This window comes from Dipodomys spectabilis, unplaced genomic scaffold (genome assembly GCF_019054845.1).
Source record: "Dipodomys spectabilis isolate Male_0828 unplaced genomic scaffold, ASM1905484v1 ptg000573l, whole genome shotgun sequence".
Classification (NCBI taxonomy): Eukaryota; Metazoa; Chordata; class Mammalia; order Rodentia; family Heteromyidae; genus Dipodomys; species Dipodomys spectabilis.
In genome coordinates, this window is record NW_024871250.1 from 1,360,644 (window position 1) to 1,386,186 (window position 25,543).

General features: G+C 53.1%; 2 protein-coding genes across 3 annotated transcripts; one reads left to right on the forward strand and one right to left on the reverse strand.

The window, feature by feature from the left end:
• The first annotated feature begins 1,707 nt into the window (after positions 1-1,707).
• Positions 1,708-9,193, forward strand: Gcdh (glutaryl-CoA dehydrogenase). Its single transcript, XM_042670667.1, has 11 exons — positions 1,708-1,893; positions 1,981-2,016; positions 3,172-3,315; positions 3,470-3,532; positions 3,863-4,033; positions 4,661-4,790; positions 4,866-5,082; positions 5,694-5,797; positions 6,023-6,148; positions 6,327-6,487; positions 8,980-9,193. Exons 1-11 carry the CDS (start codon positions 1,803-1,805, stop codon positions 9,051-9,053), a joined length of 1,317 nt encoding a protein of 438 aa, XP_042526601.1. The 5' UTR covers positions 1,708-1,802; the 3' UTR covers positions 9,054-9,193.
• Positions 9,194-9,357: 164 nt separating this feature from the next.
• On the reverse strand, positions 9,358-23,161 carry Syce2 (synaptonemal complex central element protein 2). 2 transcript variants are annotated; one of them, XM_042670668.1, is made up of 5 exons: positions 23,142-23,161; positions 22,603-22,718; positions 12,074-12,245; positions 11,466-11,654; positions 9,358-9,950 (listed from the first exon to the last, which is right to left on the reverse strand). In XM_042670668.1, exons 1-5 carry the CDS (start codon positions 23,154-23,156, stop codon positions 9,879-9,881), a joined length of 564 nt encoding a protein of 187 aa, XP_042526602.1. In that variant the 5' UTR covers positions 23,157-23,161; the 3' UTR covers positions 9,358-9,878. The 2 variants fall into 2 exon arrangements, with proteins under 2 accessions (XP_042526602.1, XP_042526603.1); XM_042670669.1 differs by having other exon boundaries at positions 9,358-10,168.
• Between the last annotated feature and the right edge of the window lie 2,382 nt (positions 23,162-25,543).

A 25,543-nucleotide genomic window follows, 5' to 3' on the forward strand; every position in this document is an offset into this window, starting at 1 on the left:
ATGTTCCTTCCCAGGCTGGCTTTAAACCATAATCCTCAGGTCTCAGCCTCCTGAGTAGCTAGGATTACAGGTGTGACACACCGGCATCTGTCCTGGATTTTTTTTTTTTTTTTTTGTCGGTTATGGAACCTGAACTCTTGGCCTGGGCACTGTCCCTGAGGTCTTTAGCTCAAGGCCAACACTCTACCACTTGAGCCACAGCGCCACTTCCAGCTTTTTCTGCTTATGTGGTGTTGAGGAATTGAACTCAGGGCCTCATGCATGCAAGGCAAGCACTCTACCACTGAGCCATCTTCCCAGCCCCTGGATTATTTTTTTTTTACAGTACTAGAATATCTCCTTGAGCATTCTAGACAGACCCATGACCTCAGTCTTTTCTCTCTTTTTTTTCCTTAAAGATTTTTTGTTTTGTTTATTTGCTTATTTGCTTTCATGTTGGTCCTGGGGCTTAAGCTCAGCGTCTAGAGCTTGTGCTCAAGGCTAGTGCTCTTCCATTTGAGCCATGATTCCATTTCCAGGTTAATTGCAGTCAAGAGACTCATGGACATTCTTGCCTTGGCTGGTTTTGTATGTGTGCCTTGCACGTGTGTGTATGTGTGTGTGTGTTTGTACACTGATCCTGGGACTTGAATTTAGGGCCTGGATACTGTCCCTGAGCTTTTGTAGTCAAGGCTAGTTAGTGCTCTACCACTGTGAGTCATTTCCAACTTTTTTGGTAGTTAAGTGGAGATAAAAAGTCATACTGAGTGACACTGGCACTAACCTTGAGTGAAAAAGCTCAGTGATTGCGCACAAGCCCTGAGTTCAAGCCCCACGACTAAGCAAAAAAAAACAACAACAACAACTCAAAACTAGCAATTTTGGACTGGGTGCCGAGTGGTTCATGCCTTCAATCCTAGCTACTAAGAAGGCAGAGATATGAAGATTGAAGTTTGAGGCTAACGGGGCAGGAAAGTCCATGAGATTCTTATCTCCTGACAGATTCTTACCACCAGACAGAAAACTGGAAGTAGCGCTGTGGCTCAAAGTGGTAGAGCGCTTGCCTTGAGCTGAAGAGCTCAGGGCCAACACCCAGGCCCTGAGTTCAAGCCCCGTGACACATGGACCAACAAAGAAAAGGGGGGGGGGGGGAGGCAAAATCCAGCAAGTTGGAGATACACACACACACACACACACACACACACACACACACACACACACGAGTTAACTCCTGTTCTCTGGGACAGACTGGCGGACAGGTTGGGCTGGGAACTCCCACTGGCAGCCCACCTTTCCCTCCACCAGTACTCCACTTAAAAGGAGACCTTAAAGGTCTGGCCTCCTGGGTTCCAGGACTCTCATTTCCTGTGCTTCAAGCTTTCTCACTCAACGTTGAGATCCCTCAGCACACTCCCCCACCAACTGGTTGATTAAAAGCGGGTCCGGCCCCCGCCAGCACCAATCAGAGCAGGGATGCAGCTGACCAATCAGATCGGCGCATTCGCATTCCGCCCCTTTCCTGGTTTGCTTCTTAAAGGGGCTAAGGTACCTAGGCCTACGCCTGCGTCCTCCGCCGACGGGGACTCCGTAGCCCCTTTAAATGGCGGGACCAGAGAGGAGCGGGTCCTGGAAAGAACCAATGAGAAGCCCCATGCTGCCTCCGTCCCGCCCCCCTCCGGCTGTGTCCCAAGCTTGAGCCGTTCTCCGCCGCGCCTGAGGCACCAGGTAGGAGAGCGCGGTGGGGCCCGGCGCCGGCTGGGAGCCCCGGGATCCCGACGCCCCGCTTCTTTAGGTCGCCGGCGGTTGTGTCGCCCGCTGACGGCATGGCCCTGAGCAGGATCTCCGTGCGGCTGCTGAGCCGCCGGCCCGGCCTCCGCGTCCTGCGCGCGTGGGGCTCGGCGCCGGCGCCCACCGGTCAGTGCGGGACCTTGGTTGCGGTGGAGTGGGGAGCCGCTGGGGGTCGGGCACTTTCCAGGGGTGACTTCCTGTGTGCGTTTGCAGAGAAGGGCGGGAAGAGCCAGAGCCAAGCGGCCAAATGTAAGGATCCCCGCCGGACCCCGTGCGGGACGGGGGAGGCCATGCGGGACGGGGGAGGCCGTGCGGGACGGGGGAGGCCATGCGGGACGGGGGAGGCCGTGCGGGACGGGGGAGGCCATTCGGGACGGGGGAGGCCGGGCGGGACGGGGGAGGCCATGCGGGACGGGGGAGGCCGTGCGGGACGGGGGAGGCCGTGCGGGACGGGGGAGGCCGTGCGGGACGGGGGAGGCCGGGCGGGACGGGGGAGGCCGGGCGGGACGGGGGAGGCCGGGCGGCGGGACCGGGTGGGGAGGCCGGGCGGGACGGGGGAGGCTGGGCGGGGGAGGCCGGGCGGGGGACCAGGCGGGACGGGGGAGGCCGGGCGGGACGGGGGAGGCCGGGCGGCGGGGCCGGGCGGGACGGGGGAGGCCGTGCGGGACGGGGGAGGCCGTGCGGGACGGGGGAGGCCGGGCGGCGGGGCCGGGCGGGACGGGGGAGGCCGTGCGGGACGGGGGAGGCCGTGCGGGACGGGGGAGGCCATGCGGGACGGGGGAGGCCGTGCGGGACGGGGGAGGCCATTCGGGACGGGGGAGGCCGTGCGGGACGGGGGAGGCCGGGCGGGACGGGGGAGGCCGGGCGGCGGGACCGGGTGGGGAGGCCGGGCGGGACGGGGGAGGCCTGGCGGGGGAGGCCGGGCGGGGGACCAGGCGGGACGGGGGAGGCCGGGCGGGACGGGGGAGGCCGGGCGGCGGGGCCGGGCGGCGGGACCGGATGGGGAGGCCGGGCGGGGGCGGGGCCTGGCAGGTACGGGGGCGGGGCCTGGCAGGTACGGGGGCGGGGCCGGGCGGGGGCGGGGCCTGGCAGGGGCGGGGGGCGGGACCGGGCGGGGAGGCCGGGCGGGGGCGGGGGCCTGGCAGGGACGGGGGCGGGGCCTGGCAGGGGCGGGGCCGGGAGGGGCGTGGCCTGGCAGGGGCGGGGCCTGGCAGGGGCGGGGCGGGGCCGGGCGGGGGGGGGGGTCTGTCCCCGCGGGGCCTGAGGGGGGTCGTCTTTCCCATCTGTTCTCGACCTGCGCGTTCGCTTATGGAGCGAGATGGGGGCGGGGAGCTCCGGTCGGGGAGAGGGCGCGGCGGTGCGCGGGCCGGCTGGGGCTGAGCGAGTCCTCGGTCCCCGGCCCAGCTTCTGGCCCCCAGTTCGACTGGCGGGATCCGCTGGTGCTGGAGGAGCAGCTGACAGCAGATGAGATCCTCATCCGGGACACCTTCCGCAACTACTGCCAGGAGCAACTCATGCCTCGAATCCTGCTGGCCAACCGCAATGAAGGTGCCCAGGCCCGGAGGGCGGCGCCCTGGGGCCGCGCCCCTCTGCCATTGCCCGACAGCTGCCTCCGCTCTAGCCTTGGGGTCCCGCTGTTCCTGGGCCTTGGGCTTCCCGGGCCCAGGGCTGAGCTCTGGCATCTCTCTCTGTCCCTTGGCAGTTTTTCATCGAGAGATTGTCTCTGAGATGGGGGAGCTGGGCGTGCTGGGACCCACCATCAAAGGTAGGGACGCGTTTCTCTCCGCTCTCTGCAGACTGTACTGTGTGGGGAAAGGCCCCTTCCATTCCGAGTCCCCTGGAATTTTCTTGTTTGGTGGGAGTGGGGCCTGAACCCAGGAGCATGCCGGGTAAATGCTCTTCCAGAGGAGCCACGCCCCTTTGCTTTCCAATCTGTAAACCGGTGCCTTTGGGAATGAGCTCCAGAAACCTCCCAGCAGCCAGGGCCAGTTCCATGCCTGTCTCCTTAAGTGCCCCTCCCTGGAAGATCTGGGTCCCAGCTGGGTTGGACTTTGACCCTGTGTTGCCCTACCTGCCTTTCCCCTACTATTCTTAGGCTATGGCTGTGCTGGGGTCTCATCGGTAGCCTATGGGCTCCTGACCCGAGAGCTAGAGCGGGTGGACAGCGGCTACAGGTCCATGATGAGTGTCCAGTCCTCCCTCGTCATGCACCCCATCTACGTCTATGGCAGTGAGGAGCAGCGACAAAAGTACCTGCCCCGGCTGGGTGAGCCTCTGGCCTCTGCTTGTGGGGTACACACACACACACACACACACACACACTTACTATTGTCATGAGGTTATCCCCTGAGCCTACCTTCTTTCCCTATTTCCCCAGTGGCCACCTGGGCCCCTGCCATGCTCTAAGGTCCAGTTGGACCAGCTTTGGCCTGCCTCTTCTTCCTCCTCCCCTCTCCCAACCATCATCTCCCACCTGATTTGCTCTGAGCTCTGTGCTTCACATCCCAGTCCAAAGTTTAAAGTCTTAACTTCCTAATGGGATCCAGGAGGCCCCACGTGACTAGGTCACTGCTGACCTTTCTGTGACATCCCTGATCACTCTTTTGGCAGGACTGGAGTTTGAACTCAGGACATTGTGTTTGCGAGACAGGTGCTTTACCCTTTGAGTCAGGCCTCCAGTGCTTCCTCAAACCTTCCTCCTGCTAACTTTTTTGCACAAGACACAACTACCAACTCCTTCCTGACTTCCTGGGCCCCTTTCCTGGGGGCCTGAGGACCTGTCCTCCATCTCCTAAGTAATCTGAAGGCAGGGTCTGGCTCAGTAGAGAAGCGATCTGTTTTAGGGGGATGAATAGGGGCCTGGCAGCCTCATGACCCTCTCTTTTGCCTGCAGCCAAGGGGGAGATTCTAGGCTGCTTTGGTCTCACAGAACCCAACCATGGGAGTGACCCCGGTGGCATGGAGACCAGAGCTCGCCATAACCCATCGAGCAAAAGCTATACTCTCAATGGGACAAAGACATGGTGAGGGGCCTGGGCTAGGGGTGGTCGGGAGCGAAGGACAGCAGCCAGACTCCTCACTGACCTTCCTGCCCCCAGGATCACCAATGCACCTGTGGCTGACCTGTCCATAGTATGGGCTCGTTGTGATGATGACCGCATCCGGGGCTTTCTGCTGGAGAAGGGCATGCGTGGTCTGGCAGCCCCCAAGATCGAGGGCAAGTTCTCCCTGCGGGCCTCGGCCACTGGGATGATCATCATGGATGGCGTGGAGGTGCCCGAGGAAAACGTGCTGCCCAATGTGTCCGGCCTGGCAGTGAGTGGCCTGCACTGTGGGCTCTGGTGTTGGGTCACCTGCTGGTTCACTTTCCTTAGGCAGGGACCACATGGATGAGACCCCTGAGCTTCTGGCCCAGCACATAGTAGGGCTGCCAAAGCTCAGCTCAACCTCTTGAACCTAAGTACCAGGCCCAGGGTCTGGGCTGGATAGAACCATGTGCAAAGCCAGTGGCAGTGGCTCACACGTATAAAACCTAACTACTCAGGAGGCTGAGATCTGAGGACCACAGTTCGAAGCTAGCCCAGGCAGGAAAGTTCATGAGACATTTATCTCAATGAACCACCAAAAAGCCAAAAGCAAAGCTGTGGCTCAAGTGGTAGAGTACTAGCCTTGAGCAAATGAGCTAAGGGATAGAACCCAGGCTCTGAGTTCAAGCCCCAGCACACACACACACACACACACACACACACACACACAAACTGTCTTTCCAAAGCCAGCAGGCGGGTGGGGTCCACCAACCTGAGGTTCTGCAGCTAGGCTGTGTGTGATTTAAGTGGCCAGGCCCCCTTGTCTGAGGTGTGTGGGAGGAGGTGTCTCCTGCATCGGAGTTCTGCAGTGCCTTACCCTGTCTCCTATCCACCCTGCAGGGACCGTTTGGCTGCCTCAACAATGCTCGGTTTGGTATCACATGGGGTGTGCTGGGAGCTGCAGAGTTCTGTCTGCACACTGCCCGCCGGTACACCCTAGATAGGTGTGTGGGGGCTTCTGCGGGTGCTTCTGGGGGTAGGGTTCTGGGGTACCCTACCTGTATCCCAATGATTCTCCAGTTCCCATCACCCGACGTAAGCGCCCTGGTCCGTGAAGTGGTCCTGAGCGCTGAGGGCTGGGTGAGCCATGGGCTGGTGTGAACTGAGGGGCAGCCTGGGAACAGAGGAGAGGGCCGCCTTCCAGACTTCACCCGCCCTCGCCCATCCAGGATGCAGTTTGGCGTCCCCTTGGCCAGGAACCAGCTGGTGCAGAAGAAGCTGGCGGACATGCTCACTGAGATCACGCTGGGCCTCCATGCCTGCCTGCAGCTTGGCCGCTTGAAAGACCAAAACAAGTAGGGGCCACGTGGGGGAGGGGCTGTCAGGAGTGCCCCCTGGCCCTCCTTGGAGCTCCTTCCCAGCTGCTGGCCCACCTGGGGACCCACGCTTCTCCTACTTAATGGGCCCTCATTGGGAACCCCTCTCTCACTGGGTCTGCTCAAGCAGTGTTTGTTACATATATGTTACCTCCAGGGCCACCCCGGAAATGATCTCCCTGCTCAAGAGGAATAACTGTGGGAAGGCCCTGGACATCGCCCGCCAGGCCCGAGACATACTGGGGGGGAATGGGATTTGTGATGAGTATCACGTGATCCGACACGCCATGAACCTGGAGGCTGTGAACACCTATGAAGGTAGGGGCCACAACCTGGGCTGGGGGTGGGAAGAGGACAGCAGGTAGGGCTGGGGACATGTAGAGAGCTACTTCTGTGGTCACCTAGTGAGGGTGTGACCTAGGGCAAGTCACTCACAGGGCCTGTAGGAGTGAAGGGTTCCAATGAGATTCACATGGTGCCCCCAGCCAGAAGGCTGCGCCTCCCTGAGACTGAGGGACTGCTGCTGTGGACCAGCATGAGAGTCACCATTCCAGTTCATGTGCAGAGAAGGGAAAACACTTGCAGACTGTGGCATTTACACCTCGCAGCTGATGCTGATTCACACCGAGGTCCTAACTGGCTTGGGGGAAGACAGATGTGGAAAAAGATCCTTAGAAAGGAAAGAAAGTCCTGGTACCAGTGGCATCATGCCTGTAATCCTAGCTACTCAGGAGGATGAGATCTAAGGATCGTGGTTCAAAGCCAACCTTGGCAGGAAAGTCTGTGAGACTCTTATGTCCAATTAACCACCAGAAAACTGGAAGTGGTGCTGTGGCTCAAGTAGTAAGAGCGCTCACCTTGAGCTGAAGAGCTCTTAGGCCCATAGTTCAAGCCCCACAACTGTCTAAAAAAAGAAAGAAAAGGCCAGGTGAGCTGGGAAAGTGGCTCAGTGGTAGAGTGCTTGCCTTGCATGCATGAGGCCCTGGGTTTGATTCCTCAGCACCATATAAGCAGAAAAAGCCAGAAGTGGTGCTGTGGCTCAGTGGTAGAGGGCCAGCCTTGAGCTGAAGAGCCGAGGGACAGCACTCAGGCCCAGAGTTCAAGCCCCACAACCAACCAGAAAGAAAGAAAAGGCCAGGTATGGTTACAAACATGCCTGTAATTTCTATTACTTGGGAGGCAGTGGTAGAAGAATCAAGATCCAAGCAAAAGCACTAAATTCTATCTGAAAAATAAAAATATAAAGGATGGAGGCGTGGCTCAAGTGAAAGAACACTAGTGGCGAGCATGCCAGAGGCCTTAAATTCAATCTCCAGTGAGGGAAGAGGGGTTGGAAAGAAAACGTCAATCTGGTGTGAGCCATGCAGATAGAGGGAGATAGTAGCTCCGCTGACAGAGAGGCTTCTAGACAGACCAAGCACAGACGGGATGTCTTTCTATGAAGCTCAATGACAAGGGCCCCACAGCCCTATCTTGTTTCTGTTAGGCCACTAGGTGGAGCATGCCAGAGATACTGAGAGGGGTGTGTGGGAGAATGGTCTGCAGTGAGGATGGCCAGAGGTCTGGGCAGAGGAGGGCTTGGGAAGTAGAGGGAGCTGGGTGACTAAGGGGAGACCTATTTCCCGGAAGTAGGGGAGACAGGTGGAAACACTAGGGTGGCTCTGGGATAGATTGCTTCAGGATGGGGAGTCAGCAATCATGGTGTGTGGACTGTTTGCTCTCCTAGCCCTCAGGTAGTTTAAAAAACAAACAAAAAAGCCATCATGAGGGCAGGGGGCATGGCTCGGGTGATGGGGAGCTTGGGTCCAGGGTGCCAAGGGGAAAAAGCAAAGGTGCCACAGCGTCTGCAGGTGTGTGATCTCACATCTCTGTGGAAGGAGGGTCCCAGGGTTGGGAAGCAAACGTTTAATCATCTACAGGTGTGGCCAGGTGAGCTAGGGTCGCTGTAGCAGGACCGAGGGCAGGGGGAGGACAGTTGCAATCTGGGGTATAGTGCAAACAACGTGAGTGTTTGAGTTTTCCAAGTTGTGTTACAGAACTGTAAAAAGCATCTTCTCACTGGGCTCTGGTGGCTCATGCCTGTCATCCTAGCTACTCAGAAGGCTGAGATGTGAGGATCATGGTTCAAAGCCAACCTGGGCTGGAAAGTCTGAGACTCTTATCTCCGGTGAACCACCAGAAAACTGGAAGTGGTGCTGTGGCTCAAGTGGTAGAGCACTCACCTTGAGCTGAAGAGCTGAGGGACAGCGCCCAGACCCGGAGTTCAAGCCCCGAGACCAACCAAAAAAAAAAAAAAATCCTAGCATGGCCTGAATGGTGATCTACCAGGTTCCTCCTGGCAGCCCTCACTAAGATGTGACTTTCCCTCAGCCCTCAGTAGAGGCCATCTTTGTTGGTCTGTTCTTCTAAAGTGACAGCCTAAGGAACAAGAAGACTAACTTTATTTAGTTCTTTATTTATTTGGTGTGGTACTCAAGATAGAACTGAGGGCCTCCCTCTATGAGGCACGTGCTCTACCACTTGAGCCACACATAGTCCTACACAGCCCTTGAAGGCTGACTTAGGCAGTTATGAACTGTGAAGACTCCAAACCAGGCTCACACCTGTAATCCTAGACAGGAGGCTGAGATCTGAGGATCGAGGCTCACAACTAGCCCAGGCAGGAATGTCGAAGAGATTGCATCTAATTAACCAGCAAAAACCTGCAAGTAGAGCTGGGGCTCAAATGGAAAAGCACCAGCAGTGAGGGAAAAAGCCAAGTGAGAGCTCTGCACGGCACGGACTCTCACCTGCTTCCTAATCTCATGCAGGTACACACGATATCCACGCGCTCATCCTCGGCAGAGCAATCACGGGAATTCAGGCATTCACGGTTGGCAAGTAAATTCACTTCAGAGTGCCTGGATGTTCCAAAGCCCCTTCCTGAAGAGACCCTGGCGGGAGCCTGGGCCCCCTGTGCTCTAAGTTTAATTAGGAATATGGCAGATAGACCTGATTGTATGGTGAGAAGGGAGAGAACGATATATATATATATATATATATATATATATCCCTCCCCTGGTCATGGGGCTTGAACTCTGGGCCTGGGTGCTGTCCCTCAGCTCTTCAGCTCAGAGTGAGTGCTCTACCACCACTTCCAGTTTTCTGGTGTTTTATTAAAGAGTCTCATGGACTTTCCTGCCCAGGCTGGCTTTGAACCACAATCCTCAGAGCTCAGCCTCCAGAATAGTTAGGATGACATGGTGAGCCACCAGTGCCTGGCTCACTATTTTTAAATATGGAAATTAACAATGGAAAGGCATTCGTCTATGCCCCTTCAAAAGAAGACAAGATTCTGTTTCTGGATCCATTTGTAAGGCGATGAGCTGACTTCACCCTCCAGCTTCTTGGCTGGGGAGCAGGGAGAGGGGAAGTACACTGGAGGTACTCCTGGGAGACCTGGCCCCAGCAGGCCCCTAGGTGGCACCACCCACCACCTTCCCTCCCCAGCCAGGCCTTGTTCATGCTGGTTTCTGGGGCAGGACGAAAGAAAGAAAAATAAAGAGCTTGTGCATCTGACCACAAGATGTGGACACATTTACTTGTCACTACTGGGCAGCAGTTTCACGGGGTTCCACAGGACAGACAAACACGCTGGGGGCGATGGCCCCTGTCTGGCGTCTTCTGCCCTGCAGGGATGGGCGTAGCTGGGTGAAACATTGCCCAGGCCTCAGGGCTGCGGGCAGCGGGAGCAGTCTCTTCTGACTGATACGATGGATGCTGTGCTTCTGTCACCGCTCAGCTGACCACAGACGAGGAGAAATGACAACTGTTTTGCTTTTTGGCTCAACATACCATCTATGCTGGGATCCCCAAACCAGATGGCAGGGGCAGCAAGGGCTTTGCAGGGGCTGTGGCCCCTAGGGTTGGGTCTGGTGGTGAGCTCACTAGTGCTTCTCAGTGACACGGTGACAGGGCGTAAGCTTAGTATGCGTGAGACCCTGGGTTCCATCCCCAACACTGCCAAACAAACAAAAACCCGGAGGAAGAGATAGTGAAGATGTCAGTTTGTGGTCAGCCCTGGTAAAATGTTCAAAAGATACTGTAACAAAGAATAAGCCTAAGCACTGGCAGCTCACACCTGTCATCCTAGCTACTCAGGCTGCTGAAATCTGAGGATCATGGTTTGAAGCCAGCCTAGGCAGGAAAAGTGTTGAAACTCTTGTGTCCAATTAATCCCAAGAAACCAGAAGTGGAGCTGTGGCTCAAGTGGTAGAGCACTAGCCTTGACCAGAAAGGCTCAGGGATAGCTCCTGAATCCTAAATTCAAGTCCCATGACTAACAAAAAGTAACAAAAATAAATAAATAAGGTAGAGCTGGTCTTGAAGGCACACACCTGTCATCCCAGCTATGTGGAAAGTATAAACAGGAGGATTACAACCCACACCCTATTCAATAAATAAAAATGGGGGGCTGGGAAGGTGGCTCAGTGGTAGAGCGCTTGCCTTGCATGCCTGAGGCCCTGGATTCGATTCCTCAGCACCATATAAGCAAAAAGAAAAAAGCCAGAAGTGGCATTGTGGCTCAAGTGGTAGAGCGCTAGCCTTGAGCTGAGGAGCTGAGGGACAGTGCCCAGGCCCAGAGTTCAGGCCCCACGACCGGACCCAAAAAATAAATAAATAAGAATGGCTAGGAGCCGGGCGCTGGTGGTTCACGCCTGTAATCCTAGCTACTCAGGAGGCTGAGATCTGAGGATGGCGGTTCAAAGCCAGCCCAGGCAGGAGAGACCGGGAGACTCCTATCTCCAATAAACCACCAGAAAACCGGAAGTGGCGCTATAGCTCAAGTGGTAGAGTGCTCACCTTGAGCTGAAGAACTGAAGGACAGCGCCCAGGCCCAGAGTTCAAGCCCCACAGCCGACCAAAAAAAAAAAAAAAGAATGGCTAGGAGAATGGCTAAAGTAGTAGAGCATCTGCCTAGCACATGTGAGGCCTTAAGTTCAAACCTCAGTGCTATAATCCTAACTACTCAGGAGGCTGAGATCTGAGGATTGCAGTTTAAAACCAGCCTGGGCAGAAAGTCCATGAGACTCTTATCACCAGTTAACCACCAAAAAGCTGGAAGTGGAGCTGTGGCTTAAAGGATAGAGTACCAGCTGTGTGCAAGAAACACCAGTCCCCGAGTTCAACCTTCAAGACTGGCACATACACACAAAAAAAAAGTCCTTGGTTTCTGTTTATATTTACTCTCAGTAAACCATCCCAAGTCCCCTGCCTCAGACACCCAGGCCACACCCCATGAGAAAGTGGCTCTTACCTCAGGCTGGACACACAGGTCATTGTACATGGTCTCCACCGTGTGGCAGACTTCTCTGAGTTCTGTCTCCAATTGGCTAATCTTTTCAATTTTCTGGGTAAATTCTTGGAGCCGTTCCTGAATGATCTTGCTGTGTTGGTTGTAAGCCTGGTACATCCTCTCCTCTAACTTCTCTGTCAGATCCGAGACCTTTCAAAGAATGAGTGATCTTAGAAGGTCAAAAACCTCTTTTTGATCACCAGATTTGTTCTAAGTGGATTTCTTTTCTGTATGTTATTAAAATGGTACAAAGAACTCCATTGACTGACAGTAAAATTGCCTACATTTCAATTATTTTTGCTTTTGGTTGTGCTGAGGTGTGAACTCAGGATCTCTCGATTTCTTGTTTGCTCTGCTGGCCCGCTACTACCTGAACCATACCTCCAGCCCAACATTCTGCTGGTTTATTGAAATGGAGTCTCATGTACTTTTTTGGCTAGGCTGGCTTCAAACCACAAACCTCTAGATCTCAGCCTCCTGAGTAGCTGGGATTTCAGTTATGAGCTACTGGTGCCTGGCTTCTTTCCCTTTAAGGAATACCTCCCCTCCCACTCGGTGGAGTCCTTCACCTTAATCTTGAGGCTGTCTCGGAAGTTGGCCATGAGTGCGAGGTCCTTCTGCCTGCTCTCGTTGATGTTTTCAATAAGCTCCTGGGCTCTCTTCTTCAGGATTTCAATGCTGGATTCCAGAGAGGAGAAGTAGGGTCCTGACTTCCCCTCCAGCACCCCCTGGCGGTTGGTACTGGAATTGGAGATACAAGGGTAGGAACCTGACTTCTAAAAGGGCATGGCTTAGAGGTCCGCACTTGATGCTCTGAGACCCCTTCTTGGTCAGTGTGTAATTGAAATGCAGAAGGTCCTGGGTTGCATTCCCTGGAACTTCCCCGGCCCCCCCCCTCCGCCCCACCTGCTGCCAAAAAAAATGGCGATCTGCCTGCCAGGCACCATTGGCTCACGCCTGTAATCTTAGCTACTCAGGAGACTGAGATCTGAGGATCAAGGTTCAAAGCCAGCCCGGGCAGGAAAGTCTATGAGACTCTTATCTCCAATAAACCAGCAGAAAACTGGAAGTGGAGCTGTAACTGAAAGTGCTAGAGTGCTAGCCTTGAGCCAAAAAAGCTCAGGGCTGGGGCTGGGAATGTGGCTCAGTGGTAGAGTGCTTGCCTTGCATGCATGAGGCCCTGGGTTCGATTCCTCAGTACCACATAACCAGAAAAAGCTGGGAGTGGCACTGTGGCTCAGGTGGTAGAGCACTAGCTTTGAGCTGAAGAGCTGAGGCACAGCACCTAGGCCCAGATATCAGGCCCACGACCAGCAAAAAAAATAAAACCCAGAAACAAAAAAGCTCAGGGACAGTGCCCAGGCCCTGACTTCAAGCCCCAGGACACACTCACATAAACAAGATCTGTCAGATACCCGAGTCCACTGTTGTTTTATATCAACTTGCGTCTTTGAAATAAGCATAAATAATGCAGACTGACCAACCAAAATATCTCTGTCATACAAACACAAACACCTCCACTCAACCAGAGGTCTCCCTCACGCAGCCACCTCCTCTCATCCCTATGACAGCCAAGATTGTAGAAAGAGAAATCTACATATCCTAAGACTATTCTACCTCTGATTGTATCTCAGCATGTGGGTAAGAAAGCTTTCAAATAAAACAGTTCCTGCACCTGGACATTGGTGGCTCACGCCTGTCATCCTGGCTACTCAGGAGGCTGAGAACTGAGGATCACAGTTCAAAGCCAACCTGGGCAGGAAAGTACGTGAGACTCTTATCTCCAATAAACCATCAGAAAACCAGAAGTTACGCTGTGGCTCAAGTGGTAGAGCGCTCACCTTGAGCTGAAGAGCTGAGGGACAGCGCCCAGGCCCAGAGTTCAAGACCCACAACCAACAACAACAAAGCTATGTGGCACACTGTAGCTCATCAGCAACACTGTTAACCACCCTCCCCTGCCAGTCCCAACACCTGACCTCAGGGCTTGCTCAGGCCTCTGCTGTCTTCCTTTTACGTCCAGGGTCCTGATCCTGGACACTCTGACACCCTTGCTGTTCATCAAGGCTCTGCCCAACTCCCACCTCTTCCCTCCATACCCCCCAGCTTCATTCCTCTGCCTCTCCTTTCTCCAAAGGATCTTTATAGTATAGGGTGATATGTATCTCTATAGATTTACATGTACATCTGTTCATATCTTCGTGTGTTTGCCCAACCTGGGCTTGAACTCTGGGCCTGGGCACTGTTCCTGAGCTTTTGTGTTCAAGGCTAGCACTCGACTACTTTGAGCCACACCTCCATTTTTCTTTTTTTTGGATCTGAAAAAAAAAAAAAAAGGAATGCTTCAGAATTTGTGTCATCCTTCATGCACAGTCCTAATCTTCTCTGGATAGCTCCAGTTTTAGTGAGTACCCAGCTTTTTTTTTTGGTAGTTAACTGGAGCTGTTAAACTGGAGATGTTTGAAGCATGATCCTCCGAGCTCAGGCTCCTGAGTAGCTAGGATTATAGGCATAACTAACTCTGGCTATATATCTATTTTAAGGGGGCTAGGGATGGAACCCAGGTTCAGCAAATACAAGTGCTGTACCATTTAGCCATACTAACAGCCCCCCTTTTTGTAAAGATAGATTCTCAAGCTGGTCTTGAACTTGCTATATAACCCATGCTGGCCTCAAACTTGAGATTCTCCTGAGTGCCCAGAAAATGCCAGAACCATAGGCATGTGCCCCCACAACTACCCTTCACAGGATCAAGCTTGAATATCTTCACAAAGCAGAAAAGGCCTTCCAGGATCAAGACCTACATCCTCTTTCTGGTCTGTTTTATTTCATTGGTGCTGAGATTCCAGCTCGGGGCCTCCCACATGCTAGCCAAGTGTGTGGCCCCTTAGCCATGTCCTCAGTCTGGCCTTGTTGTGTCCTCTTTCTGTCTCCAGCAATCTGCCACCTTCACAACATCCCTAACTTATTAGCCTTCAGCTGGGGTGGTGTTCCCTTTCTGTCTCCTTCACAACAAAGCAGCTGTCTAGCTTCTCCTAACTGCCCCCTCCTCAACTGGCCAGGAAGCTGTCACCATTTCTGCATTTCAGCCCCCTCCCCCAGTACCCACAGGCTGAGGGTGGGGCTGCATTCTGCTCAGCCAGGCTGCTTAGTACCCCAAAGGCATCATAAGTATTTGCTGAATGTCAAAATGAACGAGCCACTGCCAGGCTGGTACCGTTAATCCTGCTCAGACACCTTGCAGTTTCCCTTTTGTCTCAATCTCTCCAAGACACCCCCGCCCCCCAGAATTTTAGAACCCCGAAATTCAAATCAATGAGATCACCAGGTGTCATTGTCCACAACCTGTGCGAGCTGCCACTGGCTCTGAGACCTTCCTTCCTAAGGCTCCAAGAATGGCAGCTTTGCAAATGGTGAAAAATCATTCGAGTTCAATCAATTTATATCTCATGGTGGGACAAAAGCCTGCATCGGATGTCTGCTGAGAGCTTCTTTGTTTTTCCAGCCTTTCCTCTGGGGGTTTCATCCTTCCTGTTTCATTTTTCATAATGCTCAGCAGCTGCATATGAATCAGGATGGTAATGACTCATAGGCTTCCCTCGGCCTGCATTCCCCAATTAGCTTTCATAAACAAAATGTGTGGTATCCTCGCCACTGGCTTCCCCAGCTCCTGGGCCAGGTTCTGTTGCCAAATCCTGGCCTGAGGCCTGATGTGGAAGAAGCCCAACACCGTGTGCCTAGTGTGTCTGACCTGCAGGGGGCAGGGGGGACAGCATGGGGTGTGGGCTATTACACACCAGTCCACATTCATCCATTCTGTGTGTCCTTCTATGAAGTCCCTAGCTGCGAGGATTAGGACAGTTTCCCAAGCAGGACCCAGGCTGGCAGGGCCCCAGAAAATGGTCTAAGTGAAGAGACCATCTGTTCTCTCCAGGTAAAGCTGTGATTGGCAGGCGTGGGAGCCAAAGCTACCCACTGCTGGGGCCAGCCCTCCCTCCCTCCCTCCGTGGCCTCTAACAGTGATAAACAAGTAAACAATCTGCCAGCCACTTATGACCATGGGGGCAGAAGGCCCAGGAGGAGAGGATCTAATCAAACTTCCAGGAGAAGCAGAGCAGAATCTCTGGCTCTTGGGCAAGGTGATGTTGTGCAAGTGCAGCCAGGAGGGGGAGGTTTGATTCTGAGTGGCTGAGCCTGCTTCCATCTCTATTCCCTCTCCAGAAATGTGCTAACGCTTTAATCATGCTGCTGAGTATCTGCTCAGCATCTGTTAACTGGCCAAACACTGATCTTCACCCATATGCCTTAGGTTCTTGTGGAGTGTCTTGAAGACTCTAATGATTAGCAATGGTCAGTCTCTTTGCCACACAGCTGCAGTAAGATTATCAAACAAACATCAGTTGTTCCTCCCCTTTCTCTGATCTATGATGGACAGCACACACCTAGAATCCATTCCGACCTGTGGCTTGCTCTTCAGCCAATGAACGGGGGAGACAAGGGGACGCTGACTCTCTGGAGGCCCCAGGGACCTGTCCTCAACCTCTGCTCTCTCTCTCAGCAGCTCGCATTCATTGCCACCACAGTGACCTCCACCATGACAGCTCTAGCCCTTCCTGAGTTTGGCTCCAAAAATTCTCACTTGGGCCAGGCAGTCATGTGAATGACCACAACCACATTTGGTTTATTGGAAATGGAATCTTGCCAAATTTTTTTGTAACCCAAACCGGCTTTGAACCACAATCCTCTGGCTCTCAGCCTCCTGAGTAACTAGGATGACAAGTATGAGCTGCTGGTGCCTGGTAAAAACTTGCATATGGGCGTTCATAGCAACATTATTCATCATCCCAAAAGTGTTCATCAACATACTAATGGATAAATATAGATTCATAAGACAGGATGTTGTTTGGCTGGAAGAAAGAATAAAGTTCTAAGCTAGGCGCCAGTGGCTCATGCCTGTAATCCTAGCTACTCAGGAGGCTGAGATCTGAGGATCACGGTTCAAAGCCAGCCCAGGCACAAAAGTACATGAGACTCTTATCTCCAATAAACCACCAGAAAACCGGAAGTGGTGCTGCGGCTCAAGGGGTAGAGGGCTTGCCTTGAGCTGAAGAGTACAAGGATAGCGCCCAAGCCCAGAGTTCAAGCCCCACGACAGACTGACTAAATAAATAAATAAAGTTCTAGCAAATACTATGGCATGGAAGAACCTTGGAAATAGGCCCACTGAAAGAAGCTGGATACAAAGGACCACATGATTCCATTTACATGAAATCTCTAGAACCTGCACCCTGGGAGAGACAAAGCAGACTGGCGACTGATAATGTGGCTTAGTGATGATAGAGTGCTTGCCTAGCATGCAGGAAGCCCTGGATTCAATTCCTCAGTACCACATACACAGAAAAAGCTGGAAGTGGTGCTTTGGCTCAAGTGGTAGTGTTAGCCTTGAGCCGAAGAAGTTCAGGAACAGTGCCCAGGTCCTGAGTTCAAGCCCCAGGACTGGCAAAAACAACAGAAAGAAAGAAAGAAAGAAAGAAAAAAAAGAAAGAAAGAAAGAAAGAAAGAAAAGAACTTAAGTTCCAAAAGAGCAGAAATTCTGATTTGCTCACTGCTGGATTCCTAGCAGGCAAAACTATGTCTGGCCAAAGTGGACCTTTAATATTTGGTGAACAAACATTCAAAAACTAGCCAGGGGCTGGGAAGGTGGCTCAGTGGTAGAGTGCTTGCCTTGCATTCATGAGGCCCTGGGTTTGATTCCTCAGCACCACATAAGCAGAAAAGGCTGGAAGTGGTGCTGTGGCTCCAGTGGTAGAGCACTAGCCTTGAACTGAAGAGCTGAGGGACAGCGCCCAGGCTCAGAGTTCAGGCCCCACGACTGACAAAAAAAAAAAAACTAGCACAGTGTCCGTGGCTCATGCCTGTCATCCTAGCTACTCAGGAGGCTGAGATCTGAGGATCATGGTTCAAAGCCAGCCCAGGCAGGAAAGTCTATGAGACTCTTATCTCCAGTAAACTGCTCAGAAAACCGTAAGTGGTTCTGTGGCTCAAGTGATAGAGCGCTTGCCTTGAGCTGAAGAGGCCGAGACCCTGGGCCAGAGTTCAAGCTCCACAACTAACAACAAAAAAAAAAAGTTAACAAAAAATTGATCATCTCTAATGCCCCAATTTCCTCTTACCCCAGCACTCAACATTAAATATGTATATGTGACTAGAGTTTGGGCTATTTTTTTTTGTGTCACAATATTGGGGCTTGAACCCAAGGCCTAGGTCCTATCCCTTAGCTTTTCTACTCACAGATAATATTCTACTACTTGAGCCACAGTTCCAGTTCTGGATTTTTGTTTATTGATTGAGGATAAGGGTCTTACTAAGGCTAGGCACTATTGGCTCACACCTGTAATCCTAGCTACTCAGGAGACTAAGATCTGAGGATCGTGGTTCAAAGCCAGCCCAAGCAGGAAAGCCTGTGAGACTCTTATCCCCAATGAACCACTAAAAAACTTGAAGTGGCACTGTGGCTCAAAAGTGGTAAGGCGTGGGCTGGGAAGGTGGCTCACTGGTAGAGTGCTTGCCTTGCATGCCTGAGGCCCTGGGTTCAATTCTTCAGCACCACATAAGCAAAAAGAAAAAAGCCAGAAGTGGCGCTGTGGCTCAAGTGGTAGAGCGCTAGCCTTGAGCTGAAGAGCTGAGGGACAGCGCCCAGGCCCAAAGTTCAGGCCCCACAACCGGACCCAAAAAAAAAAAAAAAAAAAGTGGTAAGGCCCTAGCTGGTCTTGAGCACAAAAGCTCAGGGACAGTGACCAGGCCCTGAGTTCAAGCCCCACAGCCCAGAGTTCAAGCCCCACAAGCAGCAGCAACAACAACAAAAAAAGAGTCTTACTAACTTTCCTATCCTGGCTGGCTTCAAATCATGATCCTTCTGTCTCCTGAGCAGCCAAGGTTAGGGCTTAGACTATGTACTGGCTTGGCAAGTACTCCCACTTGAAGCATGCCTCCAGACCCCATTAACAATTTTTCAGCTTTGGCTTCTTAAATATATTCAAATTTGACCCCTTCTAACCACTATGGGCACACCCCATCATTTTGTCTCTAGATCCTTCCTGACCTCCCTTGTCCCTCCAGGCTGTTCTCCACATGGCCACTAGAGGGAGTCTATTGTACTTTAGTCCAAAGGAAGACCAACTTGTATAAAGGACCAGGTGGTCTCTGTTGCCAACTCTGTGAGAAGCAGTCAGACAAGAGGTGGGGAACAAGCAAGGCTTGGTTCCAGTAAAACTGCATTAACACCAGCCTGCCAGCCTCAGAGGTAGCCATTATTTTACCCATGTGGTGTCATTTCGCTATTCTAAACTCTCAGCTAAAAGATCATTCACCGTCCAACTGTATTTCTTGGTATTTCTTTCCTAAATCATGCTGCTCCAAGTACTGTCCTTCCTCCTGGAGAATGGTCCTCCCTACTCACATGCTTTGCTTGTACCCCCTCTGCACAGACATTCTGAGACTCCATCTCAACTGCCCACCCCCAGCTTTTTCTTAGAGCTTATTGCACCCTCTGACTGCTATGTGGTGACCTCATATCCACAGGCTGACATCAAACAACCCTAGATCAAAAGTATTCAGAACCAGCTGCGTGTGGATGCCTGTAACCCCAAGACTAGGGAGGCAAAGTCAGGAGTATTGGGAGTTGGAGGCCAGCCTGGGTCACGTCATCACTCTGAGCTATATGAGACCCTCATCTTAAAAACAAAACAATTCAGGGCTGGGAATGTGGCTTAGTGGTAAATGTGTTTACCTAGCATGCATGAAACCCTGGGTTGGATTCCTCAGTACGACATAAACACAAAAATCTGGAAGTAGCACTGTAGCTCAAGTGGTAGAGGGCTAGCCTTGAGCAAAAGAAGTTTAGGCCCTGAGTTCAAGCTCCAGGACTAGAAAAAATAATTCAGAATAGGGGCTGGGGTGGGGGTGTAGTTCAGTGGTAGAGCATTACTTAGTATGGGACCCTGAATTCGATGGCTAACAATGGGAGGAAAAAATTTGGAATCAGAATAAAATAAAAAAGCATGTACAAGGCCCTAAGTTCAATCTCATAGCACCAATAACAGTAAATTAATTTTTTTTTGTCAGTTGTGGGGTTTGAACTCTGGGCCTGAGCACTGTCCAAGCTCTTCAGTTCAAGTCTAATGCTCTAGCACTTGGCCATAGTGCCACTTTGGTTTTCAGGTGGTTCACTGTTGATGTGTGTCATGGACTTTCCTGCCCAGGCTGGCTTTAAACTATACTCCTCTGATCTCAGCCTCCTGAGTATCTGGGATTACAGGCATGAGCCTGTAATTTTTATAAATAAAAATTAAAGGGGCAGGAGGCATGGCTCAGTTGGTAGACAGCACTGGCCAATGAGCAAACGCTGGTGCAGGTACTGAGTTTGAGTCCTGGTCTCAGATGAAGGAAAAAGAAAAAATTAAAACCTCAGAATTGCATCATTACTATAGACTTTTTCCTTCTTATATCTGAAACAATAAAGTAGAAATTACAGGTGACATATTTACATCCTCCAGGCACTTTGCATTATTGTGCCTGGAAGAATTGCTTTTGGTCCCCTTTACCAATTAGTTTGTGGGAATCTTCTGTATTTAAGTGCCATTTTCCAACAGCTCAGATAGCCATTGACATTTCAAGCAATAAGGTATGTTGTATTTGTGTGTGTGTTCAGTCATGGGGGTTGAGCACTGTTCCCGAGCTTTTTTGCACAAGGTTTGCACTCTACCACTTTAAGCCACAACTCCATTTACAGTTTTCTGATGGAAAACTGGAAATAAGAATCTCATGGACTTGGGGCTGGGAAGGTGGCTCAGTGGTAGAGCACTTGCCTTGCATGCATGAGGCCCTGGGTTCAATTCCTCAGCACCATATAAGCAAAAAGAAAAAAAAAGGCAGAAGTGGCACTGTGGCTCAAGTGGTAGAGCACTAGCCTTGAGCTGAAGAGCTGAGGGGCAGTGCCCAGGCCCAGCGTTCAGGCCCCATGACAGGACCCCCCTCCCCTCCCCCCCCCCCAAAATCTCATGGACTTTACTGCCTGGGCTGGCTTTGAACCACCATCCTCAGATCTCATCCTCCTAAGTAGCTAGGATTACAGGGGTGAGCCGGGCAGCTCCCTTAGCAGTTCCCTGAACTACAGCCACACTTCCAGATTTTGGTGGTTAATTGGAGATAAGAGTCTCATAGACTTTCCTGCCAAGGCTGTCTGATTTTCAGATCTCAGCCTCTTGAGTAGTTAGGATGACAGGCATGAGCCACCAGCACCCTGCATGATTGTCTTTTTTTTTTTTTTTTTCTGTCTTGGGGCTTGAACACAGGGCCTGGGCACCATCCCTGAGCTTTTTTGCTCAAGGCTAGTGCTCTACCACTTTGAGCCACAGCTCCACTTCCAGTTTTGAGGTGGTTAATTGGAGATAAAGGTCTCAGGGACTTTCCTGCCCAGGCTAGCTTTGAACTGCAATTCTGAATAGCTAGGATTACGGCATGAGCCACCAGCACCTGGCTATGGATATCTTCATTTTTGTCTTTTTCATATAATACTATTTCACATTTTATTGGACTACCATATAAACAGGTGTATATGTATACATATATATGGGTGTACATGTATAGTATATATGTATGTATGCATGTATGTATGTATATGCAATACTGGGATTGAACTCCAAGTCCTCATGTTCCATTGACTGGTACTCTGCCACCAGAGCCACACTTCTAGTCAGTTACTGGTTAGATGGAATTTGCAGCTCAGTTTTTTTTTTTTTCTTGCTGATTAATTGATGAAGTCTCAAGGATTTGTCTGCCTAGGTTGGCTTCAAACTGTGATCCTCAGATCTCAGCCTTGAGTAGCTAGGGTTGCAGGTAGGAGCTATAGTCTGTATAAGGCTGTTTTTGTTGTTGTTGTGGTGGTGGTACTGGGGATTGAACTCAGGGCACTGCATTTGCTAGCAGTTGCTCTAATCACTTTAATCACACCCAAACCCCTTTTCCTTTTTCCTAATTTTTTCCAAGTACATTCTAATCTTTATACCCAGTCCAGTCTGGACTGTGATCCTCTTTATAAACTAGCATATATGTTCTACATAAACTAGGATGACAGGCAAAAACCACTACATCCAGCTTTTTAATGATTTAGCTGGGAAAGAGGGTGTCAAGAATTTTTCATCTGGGGCTGGGCTCTTCATGTCACCCTTTCCCCCACCTATTGGCACTGTAACAGGTATCTGTGTGTGTGTACTGATTAGAACTCAAGGCCTGGAGCCAGGCACTGGTGGCTCACGCCTATAATCTAGCTACTCAGAAGGCTGAGATCTGGGATCGCAGTTCAAACCCAGCCCAAGCAGGAAAGTCTGTGCAACTCTTATCTCCAATAAACCATCAGGAAACTGGAAGTGGGGCCGTAGCTCAAGTGGTAGAGCACTAGCCTTGAGCTGAAGAGCTGAGGGACAGCGCCCAGGCCCAGAGTTCAAGCCCTATGACCAAAGAAAAAAGAACTCAAGGTTTGGGCATTGTCCTTTAGCTTTTTCACTCAAGGCTGGAACGCCACTGTTTTGTTTTTGTTTTCCTTTTGGTCGTTAATTGGGAGATAAATCTCATGGACTTTTTTTTTCCAGGGCTGGCTCCAAACCTGAATCCTCAGATCTCAGCCTCCTGAGCAGCTGGGATTACAGGCGGGAACCACAGGCACCTGTCTCTACAGCAAGTCATTGGGTCAACCAAGAAAGTCTAGAGAAGGAGGTGATGAGCGTCTATGGAAATACTATAAGCCGTGTGTTAGCAAGGACTGCACTTGTGTAGATTTGGGGTCTGCTTCGGGGGAGGGGGAGGCCGAGGAGGGGGAGGCCGAGGAGGGGGGTGTGGAATGGAGGAAGGTCGTTGATTCGAACTCCATGGATACCTACACAAGGAAGAAGTGTACTGCGTGTACCCTGTGTAGGTTATTAGCTCTTTGCTGTGTCCCTGGGAAACCGGCCTCTCCCCCACACCCACACCCCAAAACCACGCCTGACAGCTCTCCCCCAAGAGCGTCGCCGACAGAAGCTGCTGGAAGGTCCTTCCTCACCTAGCTGACCCGCCACCAGCTTCCTCCTCGCGGCTGTCCTGGCCCTGCGGCTGTTCCTTGCCGTCCCCCATGGGCTGTGGCTCCGAGTCGCTGTCTTCTCTGTGGGCCGGGTCCACCTGCGAGCACAGCCCACGCTGGAGAGGCCGCTTGGGGGGTGGGGGAGAGGGAGACCCCGCCCCTGAGACCCTGGGTGGGGGGAACCCCCGACATAGGGGGTCTCCGGATGGGGAGACCTGCGGGGTCCCGGGTGAGGATGGAGGCGCAGTGGGAGGAGAGGCGGCCGGGCCGGGGTGGCGCATGGCGGGCCAGGCCGCCGCCGCCCCGCCCCGCCGCGCCGCGCGCCCGGCGTGGGAGTCGGTCACGCCCCGCCCGGGCCCCGGCCGTCAGTCAGCCGACACCGCGCGACCGGCCGCCTCGGCGGTAGGGAAGAAGGGGCCGGGTTCGGTGCTGCGGGGGAAGCCCAGGATCGCGGCCGTTCCTTTGGCCGCTTGCTCGCCCGCCCGCCCCTCCACGTGAAGGACGCCGACACCGCCGCTTACTCCCTGACGCTCCATTCGGTCTTTTCCCGCCTTTTACGCGCGCGCGTTCTGCGCACGCGCAGCCTCCGTCCCCTCCCCCCGCGCGCCCCGCCCACGCGGGGGACCTGCGCGCGCAGACGGACCCGGCCGAGCCGTTGGGCGGCAGTTGAGCTGTACCGGGATTGCGCGCGCCCCGCCGGCGCCTCGCGCAGCGCGCATGTGCGCGGGCCCCGCGTCCCCCGTGGCGTCAGGCTCGCGGAAGTGTGGCTCGGTACGGGGTATTCCCCGTCTCAGTTTACTGTCTGGGGTTTGTGCTTCCCCAGTGACGCTGCGAATCTAACGGTAGGCTGCAGGCATGAGATGGGATTGCTCTTGGGCGCCCAGGCCGGCTTCGAGCTGGGTATCTGCGGCGTGCGCTGGGGCCGGGGAGGCGGCGCCGCGGTGGAGAGCCGGCCGCGCCCGCCCGAGGCCCGGGCTCCCTGCGCAGCGCACTAGCACAGAAAAATAAAGCTCTTGATTGAAAACAGAAAGCAAGCTTGGTCATGAAGAAAAATCACCTCAGCCGCGCCGCGGCCCTGAGGCCCCCGCCCGGCCCCCCGGGAGGCCGAGGCCCACGCCGGCCCCCCCTTCCCCCAGGAGGCCATGGCCCGAGGCCCACACCCGTCCCCCCAGCTACTCAGGAGACAGATCTGAGGATCGCTGTTCAAAGCCAACCCGGGCAGGAAAGACTGTGAGATTCTGATCTCCAATAAACCACCAGAAAACTGGAAGTGGTGCTGTAGCTCACCTCACACTGAGGAGCTGAGGGACAGCGGTCAGGCCCAGAGTTCAAGCCCCACAACAGCCCCCCCCCAATAAAAAAAACATCTCTTAATAGCAACGGACAGAATGTGTTGCAAAATTTTTAAGGGTGGTTCAGATGGCAGAGCACCTGCCTAGGAAGAGCCAGGCCCCAAATTAACACTACTCATGCACACAAAACTTACAAAGGGCTGGGAAGGTGGCTCAGTGGTAGAGCGCTTGCCTCACATTCATGAGGTCCTGGTTTTGATTCCTCAGCACCACATAAGCAGAAAAAGCCAGAAGTGGCGCTGTGGCTCAAGTAGTAGAGCACTCACCTTGAACACATGCTTACGGACAGCGCCCAGCCCCAAGTTCAAGTACCAGGACCAGCCTCCCAAAACACACACATAATTTGAAATAATCAGATACTCAGAAGGTCCCAAGTTCAAAGATAGCCTGGGCTATAGTTAACCTAGGTAACTTAGATCATGACTTTTTTTTTGGTCAGTCGTAGGGCTTGAACTCTGGGCCTGGGCGCTGTCCCTCAGCTCTTCAGCTCAAGGCAGCACTCTACCACCTGAGCCACAGCGCCACTTCCAGCCTTTTCTGGTTATGTTGTCCCAGGCATACAAGGCAAGCCTCTACCACAGAGCCACCTTCCTAGCCCCCACGTTTCGAGTTTTTTGGCTAGCCTCGGGGCTTGACCTGGGCACTGTCCCTGAACTTCTTTTGTTCAGATAGCACTCCAACATGCCATCATACCACTTCCGGCTTTTTCTGTTGATGTGGTACTGAGGAATCAAACTCAGGGCTTCACGCATGCTAGGAAGCTGTCTACCACCAAGCCACATTACCCGCTCAAGTCTCAACACAAGACCTTAAATACAAAGATTCTGCAGCAGATGGCACTTACTGAGGAGGGTGAGCCATGGGTTCTAGCAGCTTTACTGAGTTCTCTAAATTGGGCTTACTTTGTGTGTGTGAAGAGGCACAGGGGTTTATATGCAGGTCCTAATGCTCTTGGCATGGCTTCTCTCAAGTCTTGACACTCTCCCACTCCAGGTACATCTGTATGTCTGGCTTTTTCTCCCCACCAGTCCTGGGGCTTGAACTCAGGGACTTGGGCTCTGTTCTTGAGCTAGCACTCTACAACTTGAGCCACAGCATCACTTCCTTTACTGGTGATTTTATTGGAGATAAGAATCTCACGGGGAGCCGGGTGCTGGTGGCTCACACCTGTAATCCTAGCTACTCAGGAGGCTGAGATCTGAGGATCGCGGTTCAAAGCCAGCCCGGGCAGGAGAGACCGTGAGACTCTTATCTCCAATAAACCACCAGAAAACTGGAAGTGGCGCTGTAGCTCAAGTGGTAGAGCGCTCGCCTTGAGCTGAAGAGCTGAGGGACAGCGCCCAGGCCCAGAGTTCAAGCCCCACGACCGACAAAAAAAAAAGAATCTCACGGGGGGGGGGGGGGGGGGGGGGGGGGGGGAGGAGGCAGCGCGGTGGGGGGGGGGGCTGGGAAGGTGGCTGAGTGGTAGAGCGCTTGCCTTGCATGCCTGAGGCTCTGGGTTCGATTCCTCAGCACCACATAAGCAAAAAGAATAAAAGCCGGAAGTGGCGCTGTGGCTCAAGTGGTAGAGT